At 36.5% G+C, this 12948-nt stretch overlaps 1 protein-coding gene across 1 annotated transcript in view; it reads left to right on the top strand.

The window, feature by feature from the left end:
- Nucleotides 1–279: 279 nt before the first annotated feature.
- Nucleotides 280–12948, top strand: part of LOC307116797 (uncharacterized protein) — a gene marked incomplete at its 5' end in the record, with an annotated part of 30605 nt that continues 17936 nt past the window's right edge. The window contains one exon of the mRNA XM_079801174.1: nucleotides 280–1123. Coding sequence (XP_079657300.1) covers nucleotides 280–1123 — 844 coding nt within the window. The remainder of the gene's footprint in view (nucleotides 1124–12948) is intronic.

Genomic DNA, 12948 nt, shown 5'->3' on the forward strand with positions numbered 1-12948 from the left:
TATCATTTAGGTTTGGTCCATTTTATTATTCAATTCAGATAAAATTGTTGCCGCTTGTAGATGTGATGTGATGGATCGCTGTAGTGCCTTCAATTAAACTGATCATCTTTTACTTTTATTTAAAGATACAGTACACTTGGGGAGTCACGTGATCAGCTGGATAAGATGGCGGCATAGTTTGATTCTCCTCACCCAGAATTGTTCATTTGATCGGTAATTCTCCGTTGAAACATTTTTATTTTTGTTCAGTTTGTTTATAATCATTTCAGTTGAAGCAGGATGGCAGAATCGGGTAAAAAGTCTGTATCCAATACCTCGAAAAACAAAGTTAATCGGTCTGACATGGAAGCCATTGCTGAAGCAGTGTTGGAGAAACAGCGTGACTATCTTGAATCCCGTTTTGATCAACTTCAGCAGATGGGAAAAGATACGGAAGGGAAACTGGGCGCTATCCAGACCCACTTAATGACTTTGTCTGAGAGCATCGGAACTATAAATACGGAGATGGGGAAAATAAGATCGGATGTTAAAGGTAACTCAAAGTTGCTAGCCACTCAAGATGCAATGCTACAACAGATGCAACTTAAGTTGGCGGACATGGAGGACAGAAGTCGACGGTGTAACATTCGAATTACGGGCTTGACAGAGGGTCTCGAAGGGTCTAGTGCAATCCAGTACCTGACGCAATCACTCCCTAAATGGTTTCCCTCCCTTGGCAGTCTCCAGGGTGAAATAATGCGTGCCCATCGAGTGTACACTGACAACAAGAATCGAGGGAATGCCCGCACAATGATTTTCAACGTCCTTCGTTTTACCACCTGCCAATCGATTCTTCGAGCTGCCAGGAAAAACCCTCTCACTGTCGAAGGTCGGAGGGTGAGATTTTTTCCAGATTATAGCAGCTACACTCTTAAACGCCGCTTAGCCTTTTCCCAGGCAATGGATAACGCTCGTGCCAAGGGCGTGGAGTTCTTCCTGCTCTACCCTGCAATTTTGAAGATAAAGGTTGGTGGTCGAATGGAGTCGTTCCAGTCTCCTAGAGATGCTGAGGATTTTATCAATACACTGCCTGCGGTGCTCCCCCTTTCCGGTGCGGACGATGGAATTCCAGTGGAAACTGAAGGTACAGATGCTGACGCGGACGCGTGAGCGGTTCGTCAAACAAGATCCTGTTCAGGATTTGTTTTGTTGTTCACTCCCTGGGCCTTTGTTACACAATTGCAGGCTTAGATTGGCTATTTGAATGTTTGGTTTGAAGCAGTTCGACAAGCTGCTTTAGAAGAGGACATTGCGCCGTTGAAGTCACAAACTCATGGTTAATTCTGTATTTATAATGTTAACTTGTTTATTTGAAGTATAATGGTCTGATTTAATTTATATACAAGCTACGATTTGTTTTTGGATTAAGACGACTCGCTCACGCAAGCTCGAGCAGATCTGGATCAACAACTAATGCCCGACTTTGTCTTCTTCTTGATTGATTTATTTGTATTATTTTTTCACTGCGAGGACCAACATTTTGACTGTGTAGTTTACCCTTGGACTTGATTAGTTTATGTTATTGTTTTGTATTCATTGCATATGTAGACCTACATGTTTAGGTTATCTAAGTTACCGAGATGACTATAATACCTGTTCTGGTAGGAGGCCTACAGTGTAAGAAGTGTTTTCATCACTCAGCAAAAAAAATTTATCTATTTTTTTTATTATTATTATTTTTTTTAAAGCAAACAGTGGATATTATATTTTGATTTCAACGGTTATTTAATAGTTTGTAATTCTGGGTTGAATTATCTTTGCTGCCCCGTACCCATAAATGGTCACGGATCAACACGATCTGTATGTACTTTTTATTTACCCTTTTTATTTTGTATCGTTCTATTTTCTTTTCTTATTTGTTGTGTTTATTTATTTGTATATATTTTATTTTGGGGAATGTTCACGGTGCTCTATGTTTGGCAAGGCGAGAATCATTTCACAATACCTTGGAAACCTTAATTGTAGCTATTGGCAAAAAATGGTTAGACCTATATTTAGACTACCAGGGTCTGCTATGAGAACTGTTCATGATGATCATGGGTGAATTATCTATTCTAGTATGGAATTGCAATGGGCTGAATGTACCGCATAAACGGAGCAGTGTCTTAACTTTGCTCCGGCAAAAGAAAATTAATCTTGCGCTTTTACAAGAAACTCATTTGTTAAGTAAAGATTCTGGTCGTATTGCTAATAGATATTATCATACTATTGCTTCCTCTACGGCTAGTACAAAATCCAAAGGGGTAGCCATTGTTTGCAGACGTAATCTCAAAATTAAGGTGTTGGATTTATGGGCGGATGATGCAGGCAGAATTGTTATTGCAAAAGTTGAATTGTATGGCAAAAAGGTTGCTCTTATATCGATCTATGCACCAAATACATTTGATAATTGCTTTTTTGATACATTAACACAAAAGATGTTAGATCTGACTGATTATTCATTCATAGTAGGAGCAGACATGAACGCAATATTGGACATTAACCTTGATCGGTCAAGTTCAACTGCTTCCAGGGAGCAAGAATTAGCTACTGCTGCATTACATTCGTGGGCTAGTAGTCTGGGGCTTATAGATATATGGCGGTCTCTCAATCCCTCATCAAAAGATTATACTTTCTTCTCATCCAGACATAAAACGTTTTCGAGGATAGATTTCTTGTTTTCTTCTCCTTTACTTTTTCAGAAAATTGATCATGCGGTGTTATTGCCTATCGCCCTCTCAGACCACAAAGGAATATGGTGCTGTGCTACTTTGGATGGTTTATCAAAACGAGCCACTAGGTGGCGCTTCAATACTTCCCTATTGGTTAATGAAGACTATAAGTCACAATTCCTATCTCAATTAGAGGAGTTTTTGAAGTTTAATGTAGGATCAGTTGAGGACCCCAGAATATTATGGGAGGCGATAAAAGGCTTTATACGGAGTAATGCTATACTGTTTTCTTCCAATTTGCGCAAAGCCAGATCTGCCAAATTGCAAGCTCTTGAAGCAGATTTTGTTAGACTAGATTCCACCTTACAGAGCAATTACTCTTCACAAATAGCAGTGGAATGTGACCTTGTTAAGAAAGAAATAAATGATATTCTGAAGCGACGGTCAGAGTTTTTAATCCATAGAACTAGACAACGATACTATTTCCATGGATCTAGACCTAGTCATCTGTTGGCTATGAAAATTAGATCAAATGAGCATTTTGCTGATATTTCCTCCATCAAATCCTCAATGGGCATCATCACAACTGAACCCAAACAAATTAACAAGACATTTTGTGTCTTTTATTCTAATTTGTATAAATCGGAGCTTCAGCCTGAACAAGATAGATGTAATCATTTTCTTAAAAAATTACAGTTACCACGGTTGGCAACAAATGCTTCCGTTCTACTTGACAACAACATTTCTTTAGAAGAATTGAAAGAAGCAGCCCTTGCCATGCAAAGGAATAAATCACCTGGTTTAGATGGGATACCTCCTGAGTTTTATGTTATATTCTGGAACGTATTGGGTCCCTTGCTTCTAGACATGATAACAGCTTCAGTTGAAAAAGGCAGCTTTCCTAGAGATGTTAATACTGCCCTAATATCTGTACTTTTAAAGAAAGATAAGGATCCTACAGAATGCGCAAACTATAGGCCATTAAGTCTGCTAAACGCAGATTTAAAAATGTATGCAAAGGTTCTTGCCCGACGCATTCAGGATCACATGCCCTTGTTAGTCCATTGTGATCAGACGGGTTTTATTAAGTCCAGACTCGCAGTGGATAATGTCAGGCGCCTCCTGCATATAATCGATGCAACAGTGGATGCTAAGGCTCCGTCAGTAGTGATGTCCCTTGATGCGATGAAGGCCTTTGATAGGATGGAGTGGTCATTCTTGTGGTCTGTTCTGGAAAATATGGGTTTTGGTAAAGGTTTTATACATATGATTAAAGTCCTTTACGCTAATCCCACAGCATTAGTACTCACTGGGCAATTGCTTTCCTCTCCATTTTCTATAACTAGGTCTTCGCGACAAGGGTGTCCTTTGAGTCCAGCTCTTTTTGCTCTTTCCCTTGAACCTCTTGCCCAGATGATTCGACAATGCACTGAGATACAACCTATTTCCATTCACAATACTTTGCATCATGTAGCATTATATGCTGATGATGTTCTGGTTTTCATGGAAAATCCAATACACTCTATTTCTAACCTGCTGTCTATTTGTGAAGAGTTTGGCTGCTTATCTGGTTTTAAGGTTAACTGGTCTAAATCTGCCCTTTTACCTTTAAATGAGTCAGCTAAAATATTGCAGTATCCACCTATTATTTCTGTTGTTCAGAACTTTAAATATCTTGGGATACAAATTTTTCCCTCTTTGAACCATACTGTAACGCACAACTTTTCAGAAGTAACCAAGGACATCAAGAGAGATTTGGACAGATGGATTAATCTGCCCAATTCTCTGCAGGCCCGGATCTCTATTGTAAAAATGAATATTTTGCCTCGACTGAATTATTTTAGTTCGATGATACCCCTGTCCCCCCCTGTCAATTTCTGGAATAAAATCCATGGTAATATCTCACAATTCATCTGGAACAGGAAAAGACCGCGTTTGAAGTTGACTACTTTACAGAGGAAGAGGGTAGATGGGGGCTTAGCAGTACCTAATTGTAAGCTTTATTTTTGGTCTTTTGTGCTCCGGCCTCTGTTTATATGGTTTAACCCTCATATCTCTGTCTCTTGGCGTAAGATTGAGGAACATATTGTGCATCCATGGAATTTGGAAGACGTTCTTTTTTCTAATGTATCAAATAAGCAATGTCAGCTGCGCTTTGGTCCCATAGTTTCTCATCTTATTCAAATTTGGAGGTTGGTTGAATCTAGATGCAAGATCTCCTGTAGGTGGCATACACAGTCTCCCATATTCAATAATAAAGGTCTGACAATTGGTGGCAGACCCATTCCTCCTTCGCTTTGGAGTAGGAGAGGTGTTCGTCACTTGAAAGATGTTTATAATGATTCTGGTTTGTGCTCTTTTCAAGATATTGCAAACTCATTCAATCTGCCAGCCTCCTCATTTTTCTTTTATTTACAGCTTAGATCGGCCCTCAAAGCATATGGTGTACCTTGGCAACAACCTTTGTGTGTACACCCATTGCATAATTTGATTATTGCTCAAGGAAATAGAGGATTGGTGTCCATATTATATAATTTTATTTTGGAGGCCTCGAATGCCAAACTGCCTTTAGATAGACTATGGATACGTGATTGCCCAAATTTGGATCCAGATTTTACTTGGGAGGATGTTTGGGTAAATATAAAGGAGGCCTCTCGTAATCCTGACCACCAACAGATTCATTTCAACTTTGTACATAGAACATATTTAACCCCTCGCAAGCTCCATTTAATGAAGAGATTAACCGACCCAGCTTGTACCCTATGTACCCTCAAGGTACCAGGTACTTTCTTACATATGATGTGGGAATGCCCGCCTGTTGCTCAGTTTTGGACAGAGGTAGCATCCAGATTGTCTGATTTGGTTTCAGTAACAATACCCGTAACAGTGCCCGTTTTGTTATTGAATAAGTTAACAATGTTGAACACTAATATTCAGCATAAGCGCACAGTATTAGCTGGCCTCACAGCTGCTAAAAAGATGATTGCATTGAGATGGAAACCTCCTCATTCACTTTCTGTTAAATGTTGGATTCTTACATTTCTGGATGTGATCTTTTTAGAATTGTCTACTGCTCGAGTTAATGGTGCGAATGAAAAGACAATCTGTAGTTGGAACACACTTGCTGAGTCACTGAAAGCCTGGTTAAGATAAATAATTTTTGTTTTATTTATTTACATTTTTTGCCTGACTTGAGTTGTTTATTTGTTAATCTGAGCTCCTGAACATGAGTAATTCCCTGTTATTTATATATAATTTATTTTATTTATATTTATTTTTTCCCCTCCATGTGTATATTGTATATGTATGTAAACGTTATTTTATTTGTGTGTATATGTTATATGTATATTTGACTTTGACCTTTTTTTTTTTTTTTTTTTTTTTGAAATGCCTTGTAATATTTTGTTCTTTTCCTTCCAATAAACATTTGATCGCAAAAAAAAAAAAAAAGATACAGTACACTTTGCTGAAAGGTATATGGCTCATACATTACATTGATTGATCAGTGTTTTTCAATCACAAAAAGAGGTCAATAAAATTGCAAGAGAGTTTACCTTAGGAAAGCCATATAATTTAATGTTAGTTAACAAGAAAAAATGGCTATAGAGGAGTATTTTTGTAGATATGTTCACTATATTACATATTTATTATATTTTACTTGTGTTGTTACTAGGGGTGTAACGATTCGTTTTAACAACGATTCGATTCGTATCACGATTTGAGGTTGTCTATACGATTCAAGGACGATTTTGGTTCATTTAGAACGATACGATCCGAAACGATTCAGTGACCTGAAATCGATTCAGTAACTTTTTAGCCAAAAATTGTGTGACTGAAATAAATATCTGGATACTGGTCAGTGCAGGTGAAGTTTCCTAGATTCCTGTTGTTTTTTGTAAGGGAATCAGGTATCAATTAATTATGGATATAAACAAACAAGTAAACAACAATTAATGGCAAATGCATTCAAATTTTATTTGAATAAAGTGCAACCAACAGTTTAGGTTGAATTAACAGGAAGATAACCTTTTCTGCTCTCATTTTCAATATTCAATACATTTTCAATAAAAGCACAGTAAGTGCAACCAACATTTCAACAGTAGGTTAACCTGCTACTTCTGCTTTTGTTATCCAACATAATAATATTACAATATTAATATCAAAAATAAAGTGCAACTAACTTCTCTTCAGGTTTAATTAATAGTAGGTGTACCTGTTACTTTTGCTGTTGTTTTTCAACATTAAAATAATACAAATACAATATTAATATCAAAAATAAAGTGCAACCAACATTTCTTCAGATTGAATAAACTGGCTGAACCTGCTACTACTCTCAGTTTAATAAACAAACAATATTTAACAAAAGATCAAATGTAACCAACTACTCTTCAATGACTCTAACGTACATATTTCTTTTTCAAAAATATCAACATGATCTGACCGCAGAACACTTCTCTGTGCGTTCACTATGTCATTCAAAAACTAAAAACTAAAAACTCGCTCTGCTGGCACACTGGTGTCAGGAATGCACAGGTAACATTTAGCAAGGGTTGAAAGTACAGGTAACACGTTACTAACTTAGCTCTTTCTCCTGGTGGCTTGATAATTTCTCGCTGGTTGGCTTCTCTGTCATCCGCCATGCTATGTTTTGTTTTCATTTCAATGAGCGCTGCTGCTGGTGCGTGCGTTGCGATGATGTCACAGATAGGCAGACTGAATCGAGTAACGTTTAACGCCTTTATCATTAAAAGTGCTAAGAAAAAACATCCATTTAAAGTCTGACGTGCTTAAATCCAATGCGTTATTTCCTATGATCGATACAATCGATTGATTACCTTTTAAAACGATGTTAGATCGATATATGTCGTCCGGAAGGCCAACTTGCCGAGCACAGATCGATGTAGTTAGATCGTAGGAAAATAAATCGATACATCGATGTAGTAGATGAATCGTTACACCCCTAGTTGTTACATAATTAAAAGTGAGTGAAGTGAAAAAAGTGAGTCTTCATTTTCTTGAATTGTTTTCATTTTCTTTATTGTTATTATAATGAAAAGATGGTCCCAATAATGTGCTTAAAGTGAAGTAAATTTACTTTGTGCATGATAACATGATATAACATTTATTAATGCTGCATCCTAAATTGTGGATAATTAAACTATATATCATATGCTGAAGTTCTGGAGTGTTAAAAAACAACAACAAGAATTGTACAGAATTGAAAATTGTGACCCTAAAATTGCGATACAAACTGAATTGTGGGTTTTCAGCCTCCTCTATTCAGCAGTGAAAATAGTTATAAACAACAGAACCATAGCATCTCACAGCAACACTCAGCCATGATTCAATACGGAATGATTCAGCGTTTTGAATGAATCACTTGTCAAAGATTCAGTTACTCATTCATAAAGTGCCTCATTCTGAATAAATGAGTTGTTTGAACGAATTGTTTGACTCAATGACTTGCTCGATGTTCGCATGCTTCCTATTACTGGCGGTTTAGTTTCTAAGTATCATTCTTTTCAAGTTATTTGTATGTTCAAAACATTTTTCAATGTTAATTTGATTCGTAACAGCCTAGTGTCTTATTTTAATTGAATGTATGGATAAATTGTAAGAATTTTAAATTAAATTTAGTGCATACATTTAATACAATTATGGGGAAAATGCTCTTTATAAAAGTACAAAAAATTATTTCAATAAGAGTTTTCAAACAGTGATGTGAAGTTTGAAGGGAGTAAAGCTTCTGTTTAGGACATAAAGGAAATGTAATTTTGCCAAAAGAAGAACTTTTAATTTAAATAAATTGAGTTTTAAATCAGCCTAATTCAGTGTGATATGTTACTGTATTATTATGCTTCACAATTGTAATGTAAAAAAGAATTTTACAAAAATAATTGTAATGTGATGATCGGATGCAGATATATAAACAAAGAAGATTTTAGAAGAATTTAAATAGAAGATATGGTGTCATATTTTGAAAAGTCAATTTTCCAATCCGTGTTTTTGTCTTATCCTGAACCACTATGGTCTATTTTACACTGGTTCGGATCGCTGCCGCTGCGGAGTAGCCCAGTACCTGTTTGACTCTTCTACTAAAGTTTTTGTTATTGTATTTTCAATATTATAGGCCAGGGGTTTTCAAAGTGTGGGGCGCGCCTCCTCTGGGGGGCGCCAGAGCATGCCAGGGGAGGCGTGGAGAGTGGTAAAAATATAAAATTATAGCCTAATAATTAGTTTATTGTTGAGTTTAATCATAATATGTATTTTTTCTATATTTAAATATTTTCATTTCTGTTTGGTAAGCCTGCCAATAAAGGCCTAGATGTCAGCGGCTGCTACAGAAGAAAACGAATAGATGGACAGAGAAAGAGCCTTTACACATCAGCTGACTTACCAGTAAAATACTAATTATTTACTTTTCCAAAAATGTATGTGTGATTTTTCTTCTTCTTCTCCTGTTAGAGACTGGTTGAATTATGAATATGGTGATAATGCGGTGTATTCACAATACTGATGTAAATGATAATTATTGATATAGATTGAGTGAGTCCCAGCTCATTCTCACCAGCACGTGCTTTTGCTCAAGCTCAAGTTTCTCTTCATTTTCTTTGCAGTTGTAATATTACATTTACATTATGCTGCTGTTCCCCTGAATATACATGTGTGGAAGCATTATAGTGCTGTCAATCAATTAAACATAATGTATTGTGTTGATTTTATTATTGTTTTGGTTGTTTGACCCATAATATCCTGTATTTTAATAAATATGGTTTTACCTTTTTCTTCATGAAGACACGAGAATGTTTTGATTCCAATTTTTATACCACAAAAAAACTACTAGCCTAACTAATATAAAGTTAAATGTACGAAGGCAAGGCAATGGTGGTGCACAAAATATGAAATGGGAGTTAAATAAATGTCAATGCTTTTGCGTTCTCTCACTCGTAAATAACTTAAATGTTTGTGAGCGAACACAGCGTTTCTTGAGGGAACAGAAGCCCACAGACAGAACACAGTCGAGAGGAAGACAATAGTATTCAGAACAAAAACATTCATTTAGCTGAAATATCTGCTGCTGGATGCACTGTAACGCAATATTATGATATTTGTTCATAAGCAGATTGTGGAGACATTTTAATTGTCCACGATTAAAAATTGTAATATCGTACACCCCTATTTTAATTTGCTTTCACAGAAATGTATGCATACAAACAGCATTTGTAATTTAAAAAAATGATGTACAACAATAAGTAAAATAAATTATTGTCTATTTAATTTAATCAGTATTAATATTAATCAATATTAATGTTTATACAGTGAAGTTTGCCAAATCTAAATGCATATAGTGATAAGTGAATAAAAGTAATTATCTGAAGAAAAAAAAAACTTTTATCATTTATTTTGTTTGTGGATGTTGACATCAAGATGTGTGATATAAAGTTGTAAAATATGTGAGCTGAAATTATGAATTATTATAATCTACTGTTGTGAGTCATGTTAAGACAAGAAGAAAATAACACTATATATATTACAGCTCTTGTTGGCCATGTCATGTTTTTAATGTAAAATATTTGGTATATTTATGTATTCTTTGAGGGAAGAAACATGCTACATCATTTTTTAAAGAGCAGGAAAATATAGATAATTATGATTATTTTGTGTTAAGTATAAATATTATTTCCCCCTTTATCTAGAAGGGTGGTGTGAATTTTGAGTGCTATAAACATAAGTCTACATTCAATTGATGTATAATATAGTAGGGGTGTAACAATATATCATTCCGCTATATACTGCAATAGAAAAATGCATGTGTGTATTGTGGATAGTGACAATCTGTATTGTGTATAGTTCAAGGAAAGGAAATTGTGTTTTAGTTTTAGTGTCACTGCCAAATTAAAGTACTACATATAATGTTGAATATAATATGCAATGGGGGAATATTAGTTGGTCCTGAAAATACATTTGTGTTGAAATCCAATGGCTCAGTGAGGCCTGCATAGCCAGCAATTTCCTCTCTCAAGATCCTAAAAACTAAAATGTTTTTATAACTAAAAACATATTTAAATCAGTTCATGCGAGTACAGTGGTTCAATATTAATATAATAAAGCAACGAGAATAGTTTTGGTGCACCAAAAATACTAAATAACGACTTATATAGTGATGGCCGATTTCAAAACACTGCTTCATGAAGCTTCGGAGCGTTATGGATCAGTGGTTCGGAGCGCCAAAGTCCTGTGATTTCAGCAGTTTGACACATGATCCGAATCATCGACACACACTGTTCATTAAATGTTGGTTGACTTTTTGTATTCTTCATAGAATTACTTCAGGCAGTGCCGCAAACAGTGTGAGGTGGAGCTGCAAGTTCTGCTGTTTCACGACAAACAAACAACTATGGTACTGTAGGATTACAAATTTAGGAAGGTACATAACTTTAGCATTTAAGGTAAAAATGATGATATCAGATTAGTTAGTCTGCTATGCAAATCTTCCAGGCCAGTTAGTGTTTTCTCTTCATTGTAAGTAAGATGAGCACCATTTGTCTTTAATGGCTCTTGGAGCCTCTGAGTGATTGGATTAGCATCTATGCATTTGAATGACACTGTTATGCTGATTTGAATCAGGACTGATGACAGGAATGTGTGGGGTGTGTCCCTATTTTCCTATACAACATTTGCATTGTATTGTTCAGAGTGTCTCCTCCCCTGCTGTATAATCCCTCCCCCTGAAACGTAGATAAATTACAGTGTTTGGTACTGTTAAGTTAGACTTGATGACCTCAGCGGAAAGACAGCACGTTTTCTCATTAAAGAATCCTGCTGAAGAAAAAAACCTATCCAAGTCTCCTGGTCTCTTCTTCAAACGAGGAAAAGGAAATTCACAACAGTACGTTAAATATTAAGCCTATGAAAACAAATATGGCAAGTGTGTCTATGTAGGCTTTTACTTATTTGTATAGGTAATGACATTATGTGCCTTAATGAGAGGCTTAAATGTTGTTATATATGTACATTTTTAAATATGTACAAATAACTTTTTAACATATGCTTTTCTGGTAACAGGGCTGACACAAAGAGTGTGTCCCTGTATTTCAGACATTACATAAACATTAAAAGAAGAGAACACTTACTTGTCTTCTACCATCAACTTCATGAAAGGCAGATGATGTCACTTCCTGGAACTGATGCAACTTTTGGAACAGTCCATTATCTTTAAAGAGGTGTTTTCATAAAAAGTAACAGGGTTGACGAGAACCTAGGGACCCGACTAAATTGTGTTTTCTTTTCCAAATTTGACACATGTTAAGAATAAAATCTAATCATGACTAATGAACTGACACTTAAGGCTTAAGTATATATACTATGTCTTACTTAAGACAACGGATGTTTAGTGAACCATATATTTGAAGCCTTAGTCAGTCCTTTGAAAAGCTGTTATAGATACACTTCTAGGTTAAGACGACATTGGTGCAATAGCCTGTATATCCTATAGGCTAATATGGAGGTTTTTTTAATGTATATTTTGTATCTCCTTTGTATCTCCTATTTTTGTACTGTATGATGTGTTATATGGACCTGTGTCTGCAATAAAGTTTATGGGCCCTATTTTAACGATCTGAAACGCAAGTGTCAAAGCGCGAAGCGCAAGTAACTTTGTTGGCGGGTCTCGGCGCTGTTGCTATTTTCCCGGCGGGATAAATGGCTCTTGTGCCCGGCGCAAATCTAAAATGGGTTGGTCTGAAGTAGCTTCATTATTCATAGGTGTGGTTTGGGCGTAACGTGAATAAACCAATCAGAGCGTCATCCAACATTCCCTGTAAAAGCAGGTGCGCAAGTTCCATTATGGATTGCTATTATTATGGCGTATTTACCAGGCGCACGCCAGGAGCGGTTCACAGCCGAGGAGACTGATGTTCTTGTAAGAGCAGTGAAAGACAGAGAAGTTGTGTTGTATGGGGATGGGAGAAACCCACCCAAAATAGCGTCGGTTAAACAGGCGTGGGAGGAAATAGCCACAATTGTTTCATCAGCTGGCATCCCCAGGACGTCGCACCAGTGCCGCAAGCGCTACAATGACATCAGAAGACGGGGAAAGTCCAAGCTTGCCAGCATCAATCAGGCACGCCGTGTAACGGGAGGTGGATCTGCCTCTACTCAGGACCTGACGCCAGCAGAGGACATCGCTGCGTCCACCCTCACCGATTTTCTTGACGGACAAACCAATTTGTTAGATGTCCTTATATACATATATATG

The sequence above is a fragment of the Gobio gobio genome (genome assembly GCF_949357685.1).
Source record: "Gobio gobio genome assembly, chromosome: 1".
NCBI classification, from domain to species: domain Eukaryota; kingdom Metazoa; phylum Chordata; class Actinopteri; order Cypriniformes; family Gobionidae; genus Gobio; species Gobio gobio.